Source organism: Pinus tabuliformis, chromosome 7 (assembly GCF_031772625.1).
Source record: "Pinus tabuliformis cultivar Carrire ecotype Pingquan chromosome 7, CPIR1, whole genome shotgun sequence".
Lineage (NCBI taxonomy): Eukaryota > Viridiplantae > Streptophyta > Pinopsida > Pinales > Pinaceae > Pinus > Pinus tabuliformis.
This window is the reverse complement of record NC_142293.1, coordinates 1,705,548,380-1,705,572,388: the sequence shown is the minus strand read 5'-3', so window position 1 is coordinate 1,705,572,388 and position 24,009 is coordinate 1,705,548,380. Positions and strand designations below refer to the sequence as shown.

At 41.7% G+C, this 24,009-nt stretch overlaps 1 protein-coding gene and 1 pseudogene across 2 annotated transcripts in view; one reads left to right on the top strand and one right to left on the bottom strand.

The window, feature by feature from the left end:
- Window positions 1-2,921: 2,921 nt before the first annotated feature.
- Window positions 2,922-3,320, bottom strand: LOC149255138 (uncharacterized). Its single transcript, XM_089454958.1, has one exon. It carries the CDS (start codon window positions 3,318-3,320, stop codon window positions 2,922-2,924), a length of 399 nt encoding a protein of 132 aa, XP_089311084.1.
- A 5,120-nt stretch (window positions 3,321-8,440) lies between these two features.
- The window catches only part of LOC149255135 (arogenate dehydratase 3 pseudogene), a 49,210-nt pseudogene continuing 33,641 nt past the window's right edge, over window positions 8,441-24,009 (top strand). The window contains exon 1 of the transcript XR_016265495.1: window positions 8,441-8,452. The product of XR_016265495.1 is annotated as an arogenate dehydratase 3 pseudogene (transcript). The remainder of the gene's footprint in view (window positions 8,453-24,009) is intronic.

Below are 24,009 nucleotides of genomic sequence, written 5' to 3'. Positions count from 1 at the left end.
AATTTCGCTCAGTATCCTTGATACCCAACTTCGTGTGAAGGGCATGGAAAGTATTTGTGAACTTCGACACATTTTGGTCCCTTACCTTCCGTAGCATGGTCCACTTTATGTATTTATCTTCATAGCTTCTGACAGGGTAATATTGTTCCTTGATGGCGTCTTGGAAAGAATTCCAAGTGGGTGCAGCTGAGAACAACGAGGGTTCACTCTCGTCCTTTTGTTCACATTAGGTTTCCCACCAGTCCTTGACGTGTGGGGCGGCTTTGAGAAGTTCAAATGTAATCTTTTCCCGATTGGAAAAGTCGTGAACTGAAAAATATCCTTCCAATAGATTTAACCATTTATCTATGACGTCTGCATCTATCAGGCCTTCGAATATCGAAATATCAAAGTAAGCTTGTACCTTAAAAGGAGTGGCGCCTCCATAGTGGCTGCTGGATGAAGATGCATCGTCTGTGTGTAGCCATCGAAGGATATGGGAAAAGTTATCCATCATTGCATCCCTCTGTCACTTGAGGGCCTCTTCGAGCAATATTTTGAAAGGATCTCCTATCCCATCATCTTTCTTTTCTTCTTCCATGGGAGGTCATCGAGTTTTGCGAGGCTGATCCTGAAATGGTTAAACCTGATCGAGCCCTAACTCCTTATACCCTGACCTCGTTGTGGACATGAAAAGAAAAATAGAGAGAGAAGACTTCTCTAAAACCACTGATCTAAGCTTAAACAGGAATGCAACAACCTACAGAGATAATCATAAACACAGAGATGCAGCAGAAAAACACTTTATTTCATTAATAGAAAAATAATGAACTATGCTTACAAACAGAATGGAAATAATATAGCTCGGGCGATGGTAACTTATCTCTGAGGAGAGATGTGGCAGCTACATGCCTTTGAACTGAGTTACAATGAGGCTCAAGGGAATTTTTATTATTGAACAATAAGGGAAAACCATAAACAACCAAAATCATAACCCAAGGAGGTGTAACACCAAGAGTTTATGGGCCCCATTGGGGTTAGTTGAGTAGCCAACTTCTCGGGGTCATAACTTGGTCATACTCTCTATGTTTGATGTGTATGATACCTTGTTGGAAATATCTCTCCAAGGACTACAACTACTAAGAAATTTTTAAGGAATGTTCCCAAAATAATGTCATTTAGGGCCTCAAAATGGCTCTGGAAGTTCAGGGCCCAAAAAACTGCCAAAAATAGTAAATTATGCTACAATTAAGGAAACAGATGAAACTGACTGGGGGGTCTAGGTGGAATAGGCGGGTGGCCACCAATATCCAGCTGATCAAAACGTGTTTTCGTCGTCCTACACTTCGCAACAATTCAGTAGGAACTCTTTGCAAAGGTACTGCGCCTAGTTGTACTGTACCCCCTTCGCACACTGTGCAACCAAGGAAATGACTGCCGTTGGCACCTCATCCGCACGACACTTTCTCATATTCTTGCAAGCCAATATTTTGGTGGAAAACTGCATTGCCCTGTCAGTGATGGAGCGGATAGAGTATCCTCACAACTTCTTCACTAAGCCATACTCGCACTTCATCTTGTCCGTGATTTGCTTCTCTTGACTCTTGCCTCCAAAATCCTTGGCGGGATCCAACCCTTGGTAGGGAAACCTTGTGATACGTTGGATCAAAATGTCTATTATGGGGATGGGTTCTCCCATCCAGAGACACCCATCATCCACCAGCGCAAGCAATTGGCATACGCACACCGTGTTGATAGTGGTTGGCTAATGTGTGGTACCCATAACATATTCAGCAACCCGGATTTTTCAACCCCCGCGACCCACTTCATAGTCTCTAGTCATGTGACTCCAGTCTCCTCATAATATATCTTTGCCAGATATTTGTTTGTGGCCAAATGCGGGAATTTCTCGTGATCAGCGAGATCCTAATCCTCCATTTTTAGTTTAGGGATACATCCTAAATGCACACCTTCAAATGACACTTTCTTCAGTAATAGTGGGGTAGAGACCATAAATTTGCCTAAATCGGGATCCTTGGGTACCTTCGCTTTTCCCTTTCATGGAGGGATATACTCCAGGAGCCTAGTGATAGGCTCACCCTCCTCAGCATCCAACTCTTCAACCTCGTCGCGAAGCTCCTCTTCGTCAAGATCTAGGGGTTCGTATGGTTGTTTTTCCTTATCCATTTTTCCTTTTTGTCGAAGCTCCACACGGTTCTTCCTTGGTGACTGCCTCACCGGTACAGCCTGTGGTTTCTTCTGGTTCTCCTTAGTGGTGGATTGTTTAGGCCTAGGCGACCTCGACGCTGTAGACACAAAAGGCATAGCTTCCATTGGCGACATAATTTCAGGGGTTGCGGTGTTAGAGAAAACGGCTTCAAAGACATTGGCTTCGGAGAAATCAGCTTTTGTGGGATCAGTTGTAGTCATGTACTCAAGGATGAGCTCACAGTTCCACTCAGGCAAATTTGAAAACGTTGGCTGTGACACAATTTTCTACCAATCTTCTCGGTTCATAAGTTTCAGACAATAGATCTTACAAATAATTTTCAGAAGGAAAAGTTTTCTAATACAGGCCAACATGCCATATGTATAGGTATTTTCGAATTCAAATCTGACTGTTCCCTCTAAAATCATATCATAAATGCATCTTTGGTGGCAGATTGCCAAACATTTGTGCCATAAATATTGCCTACCTGCTCTTCCTAATGATATTTTTTCCATCCAATCACTACAGTGCACCCAACGACTATTTTTGGAACCATCTATGCGACAAAAACCTCCATGGCGCAACCCTCCTAGCACAGCTTCTTCTAGTGCACTTTTGGCTTCCCTCACGCAACCCCTTTACTTTGTTTCCCCATTCTTCGGGCAATGTAGTTTATAGTCCCATACTTCCTTGCAGCTGCCTAGAGTACTAAGACTGTCCTGCCATCATATAGTCATTGCCCAGGGGCAGGATCCTCTTGATATAACTTCAATCTACTCCCATTGACTCTTCCCAGAAATGTTTCCCCATTCAACTTTGCGAGCTGATTTGTGTCACCATCTATAATTTCCTTGACTACATAGGGCCCCAACCAGTGAATTTGAAACTTCCTGGGGAAATTCATGAACTTGCTATCATATAGTATCATTAAATCATCCACATTGAAGGTGCACAACTTAATATGTCGATTGTGCCATGCATTTTTGCCCTCCTTTTGCACATATTGGTGAAATCCTGCTAAAAACCTATCTTCTTCTAACTCCAACAACTGCGCAAGACACTCCTCCATAATCTCGCGGTCCTCCATATCAGTTAATGTTGCAATTCGCAAAATCGGCACAATATACTCCATGGGCATCACAACCTCTATCCCATAGACCAGTCTGAATGGGGTTTTTCCAATCAACTTCTTACATGTCATCCGATATGCCCATAGGACCGCGGGTATACGCACATCTCATCCGTTCCTTTGTGTGTTGAAGATATTCGTCAATGCATTCTCCAAGATTTTATTGAATGCTTCAACCGTACCATTTGGCTAAGGATGATAGGGCGTACTCTTTTGATGATAAACCTGAAATTCTTCGAGCATCACAATAATAGTTTCTTTGAGGAAGTGCGTACCCCTATCATTTATCAGTATCTTAGTACACCCAAAACTTATCAATACATCCTCAAATAGGAACTTCGTGGTTGTAGCGGCGGTACATTCTTTCACTGGTTGTGCTTCTGCCCATCTTGTCAAGTATTTAGTCACAGTAATAATAAATTGTGCGCTCGTCTTTTTCCTCGAGGGATGTATCGAACCCATAAAATCAATAGCCCATTTTTCAAACACCTGTAATGAAATCTGAGGATTCAAGGGCAATTCATCCCTTCGCAATGGCTTTCCCATCCTTAGACACGCATCGCATGCCTTGCAATATGCCTTAGAATCCTTATGTAGTGTTGGCCACCATAATCCTGCGCGCAGAATATTCTGTGTGGTCGCTCTACCTGCATAATCTCCACCCACCACTCCTCCATGTGCTACAACGAGGATACTAGATCATTCAAATTCCGGAACGTATTGGCATAGTATTTCATCAGTACCCATCTTATACAAGTGTCCCACAATCATAGAAAAGTCAGCTGCGTGAACCACCAATTCCTTCCTCCGCTGAGTAGAATATCCTTCCGGGGTTGTTCTAGTAGTTAGAAACTGGATTATATTAGCAAAGTGATCATCTGTTACCCGTACAATAAAGAGTTGTGCATCCGACAACCCTTCCTCCAAACTAGTTGGTTGTTCACTTGTCTCAATCCAGGATAAATGATTTGGTCTCGCATTCAACCATCCAGACTTCACAATCACCTCGAAGTCATACTCCTGAAATAGTAATAACCACCTACAGATCGTGCCCCCCAACATAGGCTTGTTGACTAGGTACTTGAGAGCAGAGTGATCTATATACATTTTGAAATGCGTGCCCAAAAAATAATGTCAAAACTTCTGTAGCACATAGACCATTGCAAATCCTTCACGCTCTGTAGTTGAATAATTCTTCTCAGCCTTTGATAGTTTCCTACTCGCGAAGGCTATAGGGTTATCTATCTCACCTTTATGTTGTTGGGTTAATACCACACCCAAATAAATACAAGAGGCATCCACATGGAAATGAAATTCTTTCTTCCAATTGAGGAACACTAAAATCGGTGCAGTCACCATCTTTTCCTTTAACACATCCAGACTGTGCTGACACTCTTCATCCCAACAGAAGGTCGCGTCCTTCTTTAGTAATTTTTCCATTGGCATGGTTATTTGTGCATAAGCTTTGATGAACTTTCTATAGTAACTAGTGTGCCCCAACGTTGCGCGCAACTGCTTTACATTCTTCGGAGCTTCTAAATTGACAATCATTTATATCTTCGCAGGATATACCATTAATCCCTGCTTGCAGACCACATGACCTAGCAATATCCCATAAGGCACACAAAATATACACTTCTTAAAATTTAGGGTGATTTGGTATCTGCGACAAGTATCCAACATGAGGAGCATACTCGCAACATGGCATTTTAACAACCCAAACACAGTCCAGTCATCAAAATACACTTATAAGAATTGATGGATGAATTCTTTGAACGTTGCAATTAAAACTCTTGAAAAGATCGTGGGTGCATTCTTCAACCTGAATGGAATCATGGTGTACTAGAAACATCCCCACTCCTTCGCATAGGTTGTCTTATTATGATCCTTTGTCACGAGCTTAATCTGATCGTACCCTGAGAACCCATCAGTGAATGAATAAGCTTCCTGTCCTCCAACATTCTCCAAAAATTCATCCGTAAAAGGTGTTGGAAATGGGTCATGAATGCATGCATCATTGAGCTTTCTCAGGTCTACGCATATTCTAATTTCACCCTGCTGCTTCTTCTCTTGAACAACCAGAGGGCTCACCCAATCAAATTCTTCTACTGGTTCAATGATTCCAGCTTCCAACATTTTGTCTAGCTCTTTGCACACCTTCTCCTTATACTTCGGATTCAGCCGGTAGGGTCTCTGTTTTACAAGCTTCACATCGAGATTTAAATTGATCTGCATCACTCCCATATCCCCTACAATCCCTTTCATGTCTGAGAACTTGGTAGGAAACAAGTCCTGGTATTCGTGCAACAACTTCGCAACTTTATCAATCGTATATTCATCCCAATAATCCCCTATCTTGGAAAACTTAGGTTGCATGTCGGATCCAATGTTTACTTGCCTGGTCTTCAAAGGTTTAGACATATCAGGGTTCTCTGCTTTAGGTCCTTCAACCTCACGTTGTCCTTTAGTCTCTGGGATATTGAATTTTTGCAGATCGTCTTCTTCTTCTTCTATAGTCACATTGTAGCATTCTAGCACGTGGTACAGCTATGTACTCCAGTCTGGTTCAACCCATTCTACTAGTTTTTTAGGAGTTCTAAAGATGGTGGCCTTAATTTCCTGAAGCGCTTCATCAATGCACTCGAATCCATCCTCAAAGATGAAAGTTAATAAGAAGCTTTCCCTCAAGATATCCCATTCAGCCATCCCATGGCATAGCTCTATTTCCAAATACCAGTTCATTGGGATAGTATCGAGGGTATGACAGAAGATATGCACCCATTCTAGCTGTGGCTCTTCTCCCCAAGCTTTAATCCATCATGCCAAGTGCTCGCGTGGATCATCCCTTCTGCTATACTTCTCAGTCATCCAGGTATTAGCATATCCAAACCGCAACTTCATCATTCTCTTGTATTCCTTCCAGTCAGCAAAGCTTTCCTTATGTGTACCCCACCAACGGGCAGGCATAGCGCATAGTGCCAATTCAAGTGCCTAGAAACGATGTTCCTCGGGCACCTCCCTTTCAAACTCATCCAAAAAAAGATTAACATCATTTAAGCCATCATAATGCGGAAGTTTCCTTACCTCCATAGATACACACTGCAGCAACTTTGTCATCATATTGCAACATAGCATAGAGACCTCATGCAACCAATTCTTCCAGTGTTCGAGCTCTTCATCTGAGTCTAAGGTACAAGAGATGTCTCTATCCCACGTGATCTGCCCATCTACAGTGGGATTGATCTAATCTTCATCGCACATAGTAATCTTGTATATTTGATCCAAATCATCGTCCTCCTCAAAGTCACGGACCAGTTCAGTGTACTGCGCCCCTTCAACAGGGTCTAATGGCATAATAACCCCGAGCACCTTCTTCTTAAATGTCACCTTTTGCTTCTTCAGATTAATCATTGCATCCATGTCGAAGGCCCAATCAATTCCTAATAGTGTAGGGTAAGGATTGTTATCATCCACTATTTCAATTACCTCAAAGTCAGCCAATGCTCTCACTCCTTCAATGTCCACAGTTACCCCATACAGGCGCCCCATATGAATGATCTTTTGCTGATTGGCCATGTGTAGCTGTATAGGAGACCATTGTAGCACAGGTCTCCCCATCCTTTCCCATGTCTACTTCGAGAGTACGTTCGCATCAGAACCCAAATCCTGGATGACTTGGTCCATTTCATACTCCCCGATCTGCACGGTCAGCCTCATCTCCCGCCCGATTCACTTCTTGTGTTTATCGAGTTTCCTCACAGTGCACTGTTATGAATGAATCTTGATTTTTCCTGTGCAATTATCGATCAACTCCTTGAGCCCTTCTACTGCCTTTTGATCCCTCAACAACTTCATACAATTTTTTAGAAAAGTGGCTAACAACGAAGGATCCACATCTTGCACTTCACTATTTCCACCCAGTTTTTCCTAACTCCCCAACGTAGAAGCCTCAGCAAAGTTCTTCTTAGGCTCCATCAAAGTTTCTTTAGCCTGGTTGAGGTCAAACCCAACTTCCTTTTCAGCAGCCTTGCGCACCCATCCCTTGGCCTCTGGTTGTGTTCCCTTATCTTCACTTGTGGCCATACCACTGCGCATTACGTTATTGATGTTATGATCCTCTTCGTGAGGCTACGCCCTCATCATCTGGGTATTCCACGTAGGTTGTTGGGTCTGCGTCTTGTTTTCTTGCATCTTTGATATAAGTATCGGGAAAACTTCTATCACATGATCGAACTATCTACAATATTGAAAAGATGGATGTGTTGAGTTTTGACAGTCATGCACAAAATGTCCATCTTCGCCACAATTATAACAAATAACTTGTCCACGACCTCTGCTAGCCCCTCGTCCTCTTCATCTTCCATGGCATTGAAATCCTTTGCACGATGCACCTGCGCTCTCATCCTGAGGCTGAGTTTCCACTTGCATTCGATAGGTGGGGGTTCTATCCATCATTAATTCATAACTTCGATGATGGCGCTCATCACAACCGACATATTTGAAGAAATTTAAAAACAATTGTTGGGGGATCTGTACAAATTTATATAGTAGATGACAATTGTTTGTCGCATGCTGTCCTGTAACCTGACAAATAGTGCACCATGACACTGCTCCTATGCTCTGGCTTTAGGGGGACAGGCCCCCTCGAATAAGATAATTATGATAAACCAGAAAATGGTCCTTATCATGACTGTGGCCCTTGCATTTCAAGCACCAAACTTCTGCACAAACTTCAGGCTAGGCTTCCTTTCCCTTCTTCAGGCTCTGCAACTCCAGGTGCAGACTTGCCAGCTGCGAGTGAATCTGTTGCACTCCAATGTTCGTATCTTGTACTGGCGAGGCTTCCAACCTCATCGCAATCTCCACAACTTTTGCTTGTGTTTCTATCTTCTGTTGTGATAATGGTAATATTAGGTGAGGCAACAACGAAGAAATGTACCAATATTTGTGTTGTTCATCTGTGATGTTCATATTAGCCTGCCAGATCAGGAATTTTAGTCTCTGATCGAAATCCCATGAGGATTCATTTACCATTTTTTGTATTTCCTTAAACTCTATAACAAACTGTGCCTAAGATTTAGGCTTCTTAAATTCACTGTTTAACACTTGCTGAGTCTCTGTCAATGTCGAGCGAGGTTTGTCTTGACAATACTTGATATACCAAGTCAGTGCCCTATCATGCAGCGCTGTGACTAGATGTGCTTTCTTTAGATTATAATCATTGATCTTCTATGATGTCAACACAGCATTTGCAACAAACCAGAATTTCTTGGGGTCTTCACTCCCTACCCCTTTAAAGATTGACATCTTCATTGTGTTTTCCATGTTGAATGGTGGAGGTGGAGGTGGAGGTGGAGGTGGAGGTGAAGGTGTAGGTGTATGTGGTGGAGGTGGAGGTGGAGGTGGAGTGGATGGATGAGGTATCCGCGGGATACCCTGACTTACCAACTGCAATGCACTTTGCGGTGTATTTAGAATAGTTCCTTCGTCATCGCTTGAAGAGGATCCCAATAGCGGACTATATTTAGAGCCCGATTCTCCATTCCTTCTGAAGGGTTTTCTACTTCATGTAGTCCCAAACATCAAGGTAATGACATAACCCATTTTTCACACAACATCATCTTAATCCAAGTTTTTAGAGATTTTAAATACTTACCTCACAGTCCCTTGAAGATCCTGCACTCTGCTTCACTATAATTGATGGTTGTATCAATCACGAGCTTAGTGACGTATCCTCCTATGATGCGATCAACCCAGTGATCAACAACCTACGCGATGTTGTTTTTTGAAGCTTCAAGGTGCCTCACCAGCTCTAGAGTCCACACAATAGGACTATCAAGCTTCCATGTACCCTGAATGTCTGCTAATGGAGACAACCACTCGTGTAGTCCGCAGGGGAAGAAACAAAAAAAGGCTTCAGTTTCGTCTAAATACATGTATCTATTCAACCACTTTTCCTTGGATAATCGCAGATTTTTGTTCTCTTAAGCTACAAATGTGTGTTCCTTCCAATCGAGCCACTTCTCAATTTCTTTGTTAGTAGGGAACCACTTATTCGACATCACACATTCCTCAAATTGATCCCAGTCCCGGCAACAAAACCATTTGTTGGCTTGATGGGGCCTGACCCAAGTTCAACTTTAACTGCACCAACCAACAAAACCCTAAATGTTGGCCCTTTCAGCAACAACCTGTGTAGCACAAGATACAGTCTCACTCGAAGCAGTATTGGGGGATGCTAGAACCAGGTTTCAATATCCAAAGGCCTGTGTGATGGTCTCCTAAGGTTCTTATAGCTTAGATCTATTTTCGCACAACCTTATTCCTTCTGAGCAGACAACTACTGCAAATCTATCTAATTTACTTTCAGATCTTTGCGAAGGTGGTTAATTATACTTATCATGCATAAATATTACAAATCTACCAGTTTCACGCAATAAATAAGCATTAATTCATATTAAACATATTACATAGCGAAGATACATAAACCTTGCAGAAGTAAACAAAAGAACACAAATGCTTCACTTTCAGCCCAAAACAATCTTTATTACATGTAAACATTCAGATATAGACTTCTTATCCCCACGCACCCAGCTGCAGGGGCATGCACACTCAGCTATGGACTTACCAAGGTCTTCGCACACTCAACTTCAAGAGCCTTCCCCTTTCGCCTAAGTACAGGAAACACACTTTTCCTACCTTAGCACCTTTCCCTTACAATTATTCTTTTTTCCTCCCGTTATCTCTAAGATTCGCCATGACTCATCTATTTATAGCATTTACTTTACAATACCATGGTTCACGGACCATGGGCGGACCTCAAAACAACTCTATCACTTACCCAACTAAGGGACTAAAGCCCCTTTGACTCTACTTAGCTTCGCGCTCGTCTTTCAACATTTCGCAGAGACTTTACCTTCACTACAAAAAGGTATTACAAAAATGACTCAAAACTCAAAAAAATTGACCCCAGGGACCCCATCCCAGCATGTCTTAGTGGCTGACATGTCTCTTGAGGGTTCTGTTGGTTATGTGGATAGGTTGGTTGATGTGCTCTGTTGATTACGCTTCCTTAAGGTCACATAGGAGGTTGAATCCAATCATAGTAGCCTCTTGTCACATGTTTACCTGGTTGGCATGGTTACTTGGGTAGATATGGGAGGAGGGTGTTACATCGCATAAGTGACGTTTTATGATTTTTTAATTTAATTTATATAATCCTAACTATTAAAAAACACTCATTACTAACATAAACATATGATAGTCTTGAGGGTTAGTTCAATTGGTTGAGTTCTTGTCATTAAAAGGACTTTGCTAATGGGAGGTCACAGGGTCAATTCTATTTGGTGCTCTTGGGGTTAGGCTCTGCTAATGATCCGACAGGAAGTGATCCCTTCAGATGGATCTACTCAGATATTTCCATGGATGTAGCAGCCACCAATCTCTGGTGTATGTGAACCACACTAAAAAAAGAAAAAACATAAATGTAGAATGACCCTTGGCACAATTGTCTCCTAACACATTAACACCCTTATACGCTATAAGCCCTAGACATTTTGATGACGACGACACTATAATGCCTAACACCCTAACTTAGAAATAGTAAATAAACAAATTAAAAGAAATATAAAACAAATGAAACAAAAAGAATAACCTTGAATATATAGTGTGCACATAAGGAGATATACCATGGCCAAGATATATTATGAAGATATTCATACCAAGCCCACTAGTAAGGAGATAGCTCAAGCGACATGCCTTGAACATGGTTGGTGATTAAAGAGACATAGATCACAGGATATACAGACCTTGAGTGACTATTGTAGATATAGACAAAGGAGACCCTACCTACAAAAGAGACAAAAACAAGTGATATGTGTAAGGGATTAACAATGTCACCAAAATTGGTGAGAACTTCATTTGATTTTTTGTAAGGTTCTATATTATGTCAAAATAGTTTATGTAAGCCTGAGATTTGAACCCAAGACTTCATCATACTCAAGATCTATTGACTTGTGACACAACTCCTGCATTCTTTGGACATTATTTCAGGGAGAGGTTGTTGCTCAAGAATGCTTGTCAAAAATTTTATATGGTCTTAGGCATTATATTGCAAAAGCTTTTTTAATCACTAGATCACTATATAATCTAATATCCTCTTTCACGGGGGAATGGTTTCTAAATATTTGATATGAATTGAGTTGGAGAGGAAGAATAATAATATGAATAAAGAAAAGAAACTTAGACTCAATGAAACATAGTACTCACTATAAAATAGTTAGTTGAGTTTATTCTTCCATGCAACCCCTACTCCTTATCATGTGTTAAAGTAATGAATAAGTGAGCTTGATCATCTACTTACGTACCTTTTATTTCTATAGTACTCTTACTCTAGTTGCGTCTGTGGAATATTAATAGATATATCCTTTGATTTGTTAACTAACATGCTCATTTCCATTTTTTCCAATGTTGATATTTGATAGAGGGGATGAATGCGACAAAACCATGCCCCATCTAAGCCATATTTAACTTGAAACCATCTATTTTCTATGACTGTCAAACAATTTTGGAATGATGTTCTTGATGCAATAACAAGATCCAATGATCTCCTTAGGTAGCGAAAATTAGATTTTGAATGTACAACATTTAAATATTTAATAAGGGATCTACTTAAAGTATAAACAAAATATTACCTATTCAATGCCATTATATCTTGGTCTATATATAGAAGTAAATAGTATTAAGGTTAACGTGTATCATCAAGCTCTTTTTACTTAAAGTATGAACACAATGTTTTTTTGTTTGTAAGTTGATCCTTTCATTAGAATTTTCATATTTTTACAATATATCTACTAGACTCTCTGTTGAAAATAGAAACAAGAAATGCTAAATATAGAAGTGCCAAAAATATCATTTCGGGATACATTCCAATTTTAGTTAGTCACTGAACTAAAACTGAGAATTAAAATTCGAATTTGATCTTAGCAGTTGTTGGTAAAATAATTAATTAATTCATCTTGAGTTAATTAGTTGGAGAAAATCAAACATGAAGTCTATGTGAAGACATGCAACAGTTTTCCCCTTGAATGAGGAAGTTATCCCTTAATTAAGGAGATCAGGATGAGTTGTACTTTGAGTTGTAATTAATTAGCTCAGTTAACTGAGTTAAGTCCAGTTAGATTAGTTCCAACAGTTTGTGGAACTGATTGTGAGTTCAGTTAGTTAATGCATGCAGTACTTCAGATAATTGAATATTCTCTCATAAATAACTCATGCATGTTAGCTCAGTCAGAGACCCAGTTGAGATCAGAGGATGGGACAATGTAATATCAGTTGCAAGAATATTCCATTGAGGATATATCTTGCATGCATAAGGAATTCATTCCTTGAGGATTGCGCAGTTATTTCTAATTTTGGTGAGTTGTGTGAGAGGTGAATTCACACAGGCGGCAACCAGAGGACCCAAGAGAAACTGCACAAGGAAATAGGAGGCTTGGAGGACTGAGGGAAGGCATATGTTGTGTCTATTCAATCTATGAGCAGCATTGAGGGATTGTATTGAGAGCTGGATAGCTTGTGAGCTAAAGCTTTGTGTAATCCGGAGATATTTCCACTTGTATGATAATACAAATAGCGGGGCTTTTAGTTGAGGCTTTCCCCAGAGTATTCTTCTGTGTTCATGTGTGATTGATTTCTCATTCTCTGTTATATGTGTTCTATTTGATCTTGCTCAAAATTAATTAAGCTTCCGCAAGTTTTTTTGTAGAAGTAGATCAAGTATTTTGCTTTAGTATATTGCATTATCAGGTGATCTACAGTGGGAAATTATACATTGTATTAGAGCAAAGGTGATCAAAGCGGAGAATAGTATACAAAGAAGGGAGAAGTTTGACATTTGAAGTTCCTGATTATAGAAATCGAATTCTTATCACATCTCAAATTTCACCAATGGCATTCAACGGTTTGAGACTCGAGTATGCCTTGGATGGCAGCTCGAATTATATAGCCTGGAAGGATCTCATGGAAGCGATATTAGAGGACAACGGTTTGAAGGACTTCATTGATCAAGAAGTCCCCAAGCGAGAAGCTGCTAATGACCAAGAATTGGCGGAATGGAAGAAATGTGTGGCTAGAGTGAGGAGGATTCCTATGGAGGGAGTTCGAGACCACATTGTCTCGAGTCTCCATGGGAAGGAGACACCTTTTTCAATGTGGAAAACATTGAAGGATCTATATCAGAACAGCAGTGATCAGAGGAAGCTAGCGCTGAAAGACAAGCTTGAGAAAATCAAGTGTGAAAAGGGCGACACGATCTCTACATATCTAAACAAGCTCACCACCTGCGGGGATGAGCTTGGAAGTGTAGGAATCATGATAGCCGATGATGACATGGTGAGTCTTGCTCTCCTCGGTCTTCCTAAGAGTTGGCATAGCTACCAAGACTTAGTAAATGGAAGAGAGAAACTTCTAGATTTGGAATGACTGTGGTCGGATCTGATGAAGGAGGAGATAAGGAGAAGCACTAGGGATGGATCTTCATCAAAGTATGATGATGAAGAAAATCTAGCCTTAGCGAGGAAGGCAAGGAAAGGGAAAGGGAAGGCTTCCCATTCCAAATTGAGTTCTTCGCATGGTGGGAAGAAGATTGACAAATCGAAAGTGCGATGCTTTCATTGTCATGAGGTGAGCCATTATGCAACAAATTATCCACAGAAGAAATCCAAGAAGGGATCCTCGAAAGGATCAGATGGTGAGGCACTGGCCTCACAGTTCGAATTGGATTTCACCCTCATCACATGCATGGTTTCATTGATGGTGGGGTGTGTTTGGTACTTGGACAGTGGAGCCTCATTCCACATGACTGGCGACAAGAGTCTATTCAGTACCTTGGAGGAGAAGGACCTCCAAATGCGCATAGAGATGGGCGATGATGGAAAGTACTGTGTTTCAGGTGAAGGCACGGTTGTGTTTCAGAGGGAGCATGGAGCTCCTCTCACCCTGACTGATGTAAAGTATGTGCCCGGACTGAAGAAGAACCTGGTATCCGTCTCTATGTTGGAAGACAAAGGCCATGATGTAGTCTTTAGTAAAGGAGAGGCATTCCTGAGGCACGTTGACACTGGACAGACCAAGAGGATTGGGATTTGAGTAAAGAATCTCTACAAGCAGGAGGTATACGACTGTGTTGCATTGAGTTCCAAAGCAGAGTTGGTGCAAAGCCAAGATATTGGTGAGCTATGGCATAGAATATTGGGCCACTTGCACCATGGGGCCTTGAAGATCATGCAACAGATTTCTACCGGACTTCCCAAGGGTAAACTGGAGCAAGTGGATACATGCAAAGGTTGTACCTTGGGTAAGTATGTAAAATCTTCCTTTCAGGATCGAGACAATCGAGCTGGAGCAATCCTGGAGCAAGTTCATACAGATGTGTGTGGACCATTCTCGACAGCCTCCATCGCTAAACAAAGGTACCCTGTTATTTTTATTGATGATTTTTCTCGTAGATGTTGGATCTACTTCATGCAGATGAAGGATCAAACCTTCTCAAGGTTTTGTGAGTTCAAAGCCTTGGCTGAGAAAGAATCTGGAAAGAAAATAAGGGCCTTGCGAAGAGATAATGGTGGAGACTATGTCTCTCAATAGTTTAAGGACTTCTGTGCAGCAGAAGGAATTAAACGGGAGTTGACGGCACCCCATAACCCACAGCAGAATGGGGTGGCCAAAAGAAAGAACAAAATGACTGTGGGAGCAGCTCAGGTGATCTTGCATGACCAAGGCCTACCACTTCATTTGTGGGCTGAGGCATGCAATACAGCAGTATACTTGCAGAATAGAAGCCCACATCATATACTGGGGATGAAGACACCAATGGAGGCCTTCTCCGGGAAGAGACCAGATGTGAGTCACTTCAGGATCTTTGGATCATCTGTTTATTGCCATGTGACTAAAGATGCCAGGAAGAAGCTAGAGCCAACAGCTGAGTTGGGGATACTTGTGGGGTACACTGATACATCCCACAACTACCTGGTGTTCTTGCCTACCAGTTAAAGGACAGTGGTATGTAGAGATCTAAAGTTCGACAAGCAAAAGCAATGTGAGTTTCCCTTGAGAGGGAGCTCAAGTTGCATGTAGAGGAGGAACTTTTGGTTCCTAAGGAGGAGGAGCCTCAGACTGATGCGGAGTAGCCGCATGCAGAGGATCCAGGAGTGGAGACATCCACTCATGCAGAGTCTTCCAGAGATGGGTGGAAATGCTCAAGGGAAGCTGACAGATTGGTGATGGATGCGAGAGAAAATGTGGGACAACCGTCCTCTCAATGCAGACATAGGAGATCACCTGAGCGGTACACTGGTTACATGGCCATTGTTAGGGAGCGTGTAGAGACCGAACCATCTTCCTTTGAGGAAGTAGTGTAGCAGCCAGTCTGGGTTGATGCTATGGTGGAGGAGTACGACTCCATAGTTTGGAACAGTGTTTGGGATGTTGTCCCAAGACCAGAGGACAAGTCAGTGGTAAGTTCCCGATGGCTTTACAAGGTAAAGTAAGCAGCTGATGGGAGTGTGGAGAAACATAAGGCAAGGTTTGTTGCCCATGGTTTCTCACAGGTCGAGGGGATTGACTATGATGAGACTTTTGCTCCTGTAGCAAGGTACTCATTGTTGGGTTGTGTTATATTCTTTCCACGACCAACCAACGTAGTGAACCGGGGGGTTAGAGGGGGGGCAGAGCCCCCCCTTCATTGCGCCGATTGTGCAGCAGGGGGGGTAGCCCCCCTCTACGGGGTCCGGGGCAGTGCCCCGGGAAATTTTTTTTTTTGGACCCTATATTAGGTTGGGCAAACCTACCTATGGTTTTCAATCCATGGTTTTGGACGCGATGGTTTTTCGGTCCATGGTATTGAATGCTTTGGCATGTATAAATATGTATTGTAACATTGAAAGGAATATAATGCAAAATGAAGCTGGTAGCCCTAGTTTTGGGATCCAGGGGAAAATCTCTGTGTATATGTGTTTTATGTGTTATGATCTCGCATTGTTTATTTTCTATGTTTTAGAATTCGTATGCAGGTAATTTCTGTACAGGGTTAAAACCTACATTTGGTATCAGAGCTGTTTTGGCTTCAAGGGGACGCCTTTGTTGCTGAGGGGTTTCGCTCGGGCCTGTGGTAGACCCTGTTCAGTGGGAGATCTGTGAGATCGATTCTGGTGGTGAAAGAAGATGGCGAGTAGCGGAAAGATAGAGATCGAGAAGTTCAATGGTCAGAGTTTTGAGTTGTGGAAACTCAAGATGGAGGATCTGTTGGTGGATAAAGATTAGTGGATCGCGGTAGATCCAGGTACTAAACCAACGGGAGTGACCGATGAAGAATGGAAGAAGTTGGATCGGAAGGCAAAGAGCACAATACGATTGTGTGTCTCAGATTCAATATTGCTAAATGTATCAGGGGAAGCTACGGCGAAGGCTTTGTGGGACAAGTTAGGGACTTTGTACCAATCTAAGTCTCTGGTGAATAAATTGTTCCTGCGGAAAAAGCTGTATAACCTAAGGATGAAAGATGGAGACTCGATGATAGAGCATCTGAATGCATTTAATACTGTGGTAAGTCAGTTAGCATCTGTTGATATAAAAATTTCAGATGAAGATAAGTGCATTAGTTTGTTGTGTTCTCTACCAGATTCGTGGGATAGTCTGGTTATTGCAATAGGTAGCAATGCAACTGCTTTGCAGTTTGATGAAATAGTCTCAGCCTTGCTGATGGAGGAGATGAGACGGAAAAATATGGAGAGCCATAATGGTGATGCCTTGTCTGTACGAGGACGGTCCCAGAATAGGAACAAAAATAATTCATCGAGTGGGAGATCTAAATCTAGAGGGAGATCTAAATCTCCAGGAAAACCTGTAAAGGTGGTGTGCTAGAAATGCGGAAAGGAAGCGCACTTCAAAAGGGATTGTAAATCTAAAGCTCCTGATAAAGGAAAGGGATCTGATGATGCTCCTTCTGTAGAGGCGAAAACCACCTCAGATGAAGGTGGGGATGTGTACTTGGCTTCTTCAAGTACACATGTAGATCATGAGGCATGGTTGATTGAATCAGGTGCATCCTTTCACTTCACTCCCCATAGAGAGTGGTTCTGTGAGTATGAGAAATACGATGGTGGTGATGTCTTCTTAGGAAATGATAGGAAGGCTAGAATCATTGGTCGTGGAAAAGTAAAGTTGAAGTTGCAAGGTGGAAGGGTTAGAACACTTCCGGGTGTTCTACATATTCTTGCATTGGCCAGAAATCTGATTTCTGTAAGCAAGTTGGATGTTGCAGGTGTAAAAAGAGTGTTCGAGAAGGATACCTGCAAGATGGTTCGGGGAGCACTGGTATTGATGAGGGGAGTTCGGACTGGAACTCTGTACAAGCTGCAAGGTAGCACTGTTGTTGATGGGTGCAATAGTTCTGTAGTTCCTGAAAGTGGAGCTGAAAATTTAGTGGTCTCTGGAGAGAAGACCATGCTGTGGCATCAAAGGCTTGGACATATTGGAGAGAAGGGCCTTCAAATACTTCATGGTAAAGGTATGGTAGAAGGTATGAGTAATAGCTCTCTGGATTTTGATTTCTGTGAAAATTGTGTATATGGGAAGCAGAATCGGGTGAGTTTCCCCTCTAGTGCTAAGAGGGCGAAACAAATATTAGAGCTTGTGCACAGTGATGTGTTTGGACCTGTGAAGGTTCCATCACTAGGTAAGTCTGTGTACTATGTATCATTTATAGATGACTTCTCAAGGAATACGTGGATATATTTCCTTAAGAACAAATCTGAAGTCATTGACAGGTTTAAAGAATTTAAGGCTCTGGTGGAAAATCAGACAAAGAAGAAGATAAAGGTGCTGAGGATAGATAATGGTGGAGAGTTTTGCAGCAAGAAATTTGAAGAATTCTGTAAGAAGTGTGGTATAGCACGATAGAAGACTACTCCATATACACCTCAGCAAAATGGAGTCGCAGAAAGAATGAACAAGACGTTGATGGAAAGGGCAAGAAGCATGCTCAGTGGTGCTGGGTTAGGACAAGAATTCTGGGCAGAGGTGGTGGATACTGCATGTTACTTGGTCAACAGGTCACCTTCATCAGCGTTGGAGGATAAGACTCCACAAGAAGTATGGACTGGTAAGAAACCCTCTCTTTCACATCTGAGGGCATTTGGATGTGATGCATATGTACATGTTCCAAAGGAGAAACGAACCAAGTTGGATAGTAAATCTAAAAAGTGCATCTTTATTGGGTATAAGGATGGTTTAAAGGGTTATAAGATTTGGAACCCAGTCACACGGAAGGTTGTGTACAGCCGAGATGTGGTGTTCAGAGAGGTAAAAGATGTTATTAAACATGAAGTCCAACCAAAGGAACCTGAGAAGATAGAGTTTGAGCTCAAGGAGGAAGAATCAAACTCTGTAGCAGAGGAGGAATCAGAAGATGAAGAGCCACAAACTCCAGTTGTGAGAAGATCAGTTCGAGAAAGAAGACAACCAGAAAGGTATAGTCCTTCTGCTTTCTGTTCAAATTTTGCTTTGTCTGTTACTGATGATGATCCCAGAACTATGAAGGAAGCAATAGATTCAGAGGATGGAAAACTCTGGAAAGAGGCCATGGTTGATGAAATGGCATCTTTGCACAAAAATGAGGCTTGGGATTTGGTGGATTTTCCAGCTGGAAGAAAACCCATTGGCAGCAAATGGGTGTTCAAAAAGAAGACAAATGCAGAAGGGAAGGTGGAGAAATACAAAGCTCGGTTGGTAGCAAAAGGTTATTCCCAGGTGCCGGGAATTGATTTTGGTGATATTTTTTCTCCTGTTGCTAAGGTAACTTCTATTAGGTTACTTTTATCTATTGCTGCTGCTTTTGATTTTGAGGTAGAACAGATGGATGTGAAGACAGCATTTCTTCACAGGGATTTGGAAGAGGAAATCCACATGAAGCAACCTGAAGGCTTTGCGGTGAATGGTAAGAAAGAACTGGTATGCAAGTTAAAGAAGTCTCTGTATGGGTTAAAACATTCATCAAGGATGTGGTATCAGAAATTTGATACATTTATACAGGGACTTGGCTTCACCAGAAGCAAAGCAGATCACTGTGTGTATTTTAAATTAATTGGTGACCGTGTTATTTATCTGGTCTTGTATGTGGATGATATGTTGATGGTTGGAAATGACAAAGAAATTATCCAGGATTTGAAGACCCAATTGTCCTCCAAATTCGACATGAAAGATCTTGGTGCTACAAACTATATTTTGGGCATGGAAATTAAAAGAGATCGGGCAAAGAGGAAGCTCTGGTTAAACCAGAGGAAGTATGTTGAGACAACACTACAGAGGTTCAATATGCAGGATAGTAAACCGATGAAGGTTCTTATTCCTGTAGGTGTGAGGTTATCTGCTGAACAGTGTCCCAAGACACAAGAAGAGGAAGAGGACATGTCCCGTGTTCCATATGCGAGTGCAGTCGGTAGCCTGATGTATGCAATGGTATGTATTAGACCAGACATTGCACATGCAGTGGGAGTATTGAGCAGGTTTATGTCAAAACTAGGGAAGGAGCACTGGACAGTAGTGAAGTGGGTTTTCAGGTATTTGCGTGGCACTAGTGATTATGGTTTGTGCTACCAAGGAAGACCATGATTGGACAGAGTGTTGGATATTCGTGGCTTTGTTGATGCAGACTGGGCTGCAGATCTGGATCAGAGAAGATCTACAAGTGGGTATGTGTTTAACCTATTTGGAGGTGTAGTCAGTTGGATGAGTAAGAAACAATCTGTAGTGGCACTATCAACTACAGAGGCAGAATACATGGCAGCCACTCATGCAAGCAAGGAAGCAGTTTGGTTGCAGAGATTGTGTTCAAGTATGGGGTTGGTACAGGGAGCTATAAGAATAGACTGTGACAGCCAAAGTGCAATTTTCTTGGCAAAGAACCCTGCTTATCATTCAAAGACAAAGCACATTGATGTTCAGTATCACTTTGTGAGGGATATGATAGAAGACAAAAAGGTGTTGCTAGTAAAGGTGGACACTTTGAAGAATACTGCAGATGCATTGACAAAATCTGTGAGCTCTGAGAAGTTCTCTTGGTGTAGAGAAACAATGGGCATTTCAGGGCTGGAAAAATGACTAAGCTCTCCTGTGGCCCCATGTGGAAAGAAAACAACAAGTGGGAGATTGTTGGGTTGTGTTATATTCTTTCCACGACTAACCCACGTAGTGAACTGGGGGGTTAGAGGGGGGGCAGAGCCCCCCCTTCATTGCGTCGATTGCGCAGCGAGGGGGTCACAGGGGGTTTGAGGGGGGCGGGTAGACCCCTTCTACGGGGTCCGGGGCAGCGCCCTGGGAATTTTTTTTTTTTGGACACTATATTAGGTTGGGCGAACCTACCTATGGTTTTTGGTCCATGGTTTTGGACGCGATGGTTTTTCGGTCCATGGTATTGGATGCTTTGGCATGTATAAATATGTGTTGTAACATTGAAAGGAATATAATGAAAAATCAAGCTGGTAGTCTCGGTTTAGGGATCCAGAGGAAAATATCTGTGTATATGTGTTTTATGTGTTATGCTCTCGCATTGTTTATTTTCTGTGTTTTAGAATTCGTATGCAGGTAATTTCTGTACAGGGTTAAAACCTACACTCATCTATCATATCGATGTTGGCACTATCATCACAGATGGGTTGCAAGATCTATCAGATGGATATGAAGACTGCGTTCCTCAATGGCAAGATTGAGGAAGAGGTGTACATAGAGAAGCTGGAAGGATTTGATACCTTCGATCGTGAGTCACATGTGTGCCGACTCAAGGGAGATTTGTATGGGCTGAAGCAAGCACCTCGTGCTTGGTACACCAAGATCGGCAACTATTTCATCAGGTTGGGCTTCACAAAGAGTGAAGTGGATGCGAACCTTTACCACATCATGGTAGAAGGTAAGTCATTGATCATTGTTCTTTATGTTGATGATCTAATATTGACAGGTGATGATCAGTTGATCAAGTCTTGCAAGGTGGACCTTGCAAGAGAGTTCGAGATGAAAGACATGGGTCTTATGCACTACTTTCTAGGCATGGAAGTGTGGCAGAAGGATGGGGAAGTGTTTGTGTCTCAAGGAAAGTATGCTAATGAGATACTTAGGAGATTCCACATGGAGAAGTGCAAGCCAATGCAGAATCCTCTAGCAGGTAACTGGAGGAAGGAGGATGCTACTTCAAGTGAGGTAGTAGCTGCTACTATTTATTGGCAGCTTGTGGGTTCATTGATGTATTTAGTGAACACACGACCAGATTCGTGCTTTGCAGTGAACCAGCTGATTCAAGCTATGGTTCAACCTACCAAGTTGTTTTGGAAGGCATCGAAGTATGTGCTGAGATACCTCATAGGCACATCTCAGTATGGAATATAGTACAAATGGATAGAGGGAGTGAAGCTTTAGGGCTTCACAGATGCAGATTGGGCAGGGAGTCCATCAGATCGGAAGAGAACTTCAGGAGGAATTTTCAACCTTGGTTCAACTACAGTTTCTTGGTATAGCAGGAAACAGAGGTCAGTTGCACTTAGCTCAGCAGAGGCTGAATACATGGCTGCTAGTCAGGCAACATGTGAGGCCATTTGGATGCGGAAAATTCTAGTTGGATTGTTTGATCAGAGGATGGATCCAACTGTGATCTATTGCGATAATCAGAGTTGTATCAAACTCTCTGAGAATCCAGTATTTCATGACAGGTCCAAGCACATCAATATCCGGTATCATCATCTTCGATATTGTGTGGTGAAGAGGATCATGTTGTTGCTGTATGTTTCGACCGAGGAGCAGGATGCAGATATTTTGACTAAGGCATTGTCAAAATGCAAATTCGAGTTCCACAGAGACAGGATTGGGGTGACAGATAATCCCTTTCTTGTTGAGAGGGAGTGTTGAAAATAGCAACAAGAAATGCTAAATATAGAAGTGCTAAAAATAGCATTGCTATAAATAGAATTTCGGGATACATTCCAATTTTAGTCAGTCCCTGAACTAAAATTGAGAATTAAAATTTGAATTTGATCTTAGCAGTTGTTTGTAAACTAATTAATTAATTCATCTTGAACTAATTAGTTGGAGAAAATCAAACATGAAGTCTATGTGAAAACATGCAACAGTTTTCCCCTTGATTGAGGATGTTATCTCTTAATTAAGGAGATCGGGATCAGTTGTACTTTGAGTTGTAATTAGTTAGCTCAGTTAACTGAGTTAAGTCCAGTTAGATTAGTTCCAACAGTTTGTGGGACTGATTGTGAGTTCCATTAGTTAATGCAAGCATGCATGTAACTAGTGTACTTCAAATAACTGAATATTCTCTCATAAATAACTCATGCATGTCAGTTCATTCAGAGACCCAGTTGAGATTAGAGGATGGGACAGTGTACTATCAGTTGCAGGAATATTCCATTGAGGATATCTCTTACATGCAGAAGGAATTCATTCCTTGAGGATTGAGTAGTTATTTCTAAGTTTGGTGGGTTGTGTGAGAGGTGAATTCACATAGGTGGCAGCCAGAGGACCCAGGAGAAATTGCGCAAGGAAATAGGATGCTTGGAGGACTGAGGGAAGGCATATATTGTGTCTATTCAATCTGTGAGCAGCATTGAGGGATTGTATTGAGAGCTGTATAGCTTGTGAGCTAAAGCTTTGTGTAATCCGGAGATATTTCCACTTGTATGATAATACAGATAGCGGGGTTTTTAGCTGAGGCTTTCCCCAGAGTATTCTTCAGTGTTTGTTTGTGATTGATTTCTCATTCTCTATTATATGTGTTTTATTTGATCTTGGTCAAAATCGATTAAGCTTCTGCAAGTTTGTTTGTAGAAGTAGATCAAGTATTTTTCTTTAGTATATTGCATTATCAAGTGATCTACAGTGGGAAATTCTACACTCTCTATCTTTGGCTTGCCATTGGGGAAACCAGACTAGAGATAGAAAATGATAGAGTCAAAAATAACAAAATCCAACTAAAGATAACAAGATATGTCTTGAGAGTCAACCAAAATTATTTCTACCCCATAGTTGGGAAACCAACAATAATTCCAATCCAAAACAACGACTTTTCCAATCTGTAGAGTTTGAGATAATAAGATGAAAAAAGTCAAATTAACAATTGTGTTGGGGTGTAAACACCCATAGAGAACTAACATAAAACTCCAGAAACTAAACAACACAATTGAAGGGGGATTTGTGTCTTAGGAGGACTAGGAAGTGTCTATATTAATGAGATTCTCCTTGAACTTGCATGGTGGTGGAATTTGAAAGTTCGGTGGTGACCCCATCTCTAGTCTTTCTAGCCTTCCTTCTACGTCCAATATGGGGCCCTTCAACTCATCCAGCATATGCATAAGATTAATATGTGACTAACGTTGATCAACCATAACCTTGTTTGGAAATAGATTGGCATCCTAATAGAGGTCCATTGTATGGAGGTAGTGATTATGGCATACACATGAATTTTCTCCTTCACCAACCAAATTTCTTTCTAGATATCAAGAGGGGTATTCTCATAAAACCACACACAAAGAACTTATCTTGAAATTGTGCCATGGAGCTGCCTATTTCTCCCCTTCCTCCTCCCCTACAACAATGTGCATGTTGACACATCACAGCTCCTCGAGGAAACAAGACACAATTG

Bases quoted from the DNA above. Each gene is read 5' to 3' on its own strand.
- LOC149255138 (XM_089454958.1), bottom strand. From the start codon at position 3,320: ATGGAGTATATTGTGCCGATTTTGCGAATTGCAACATTAACTGATATG.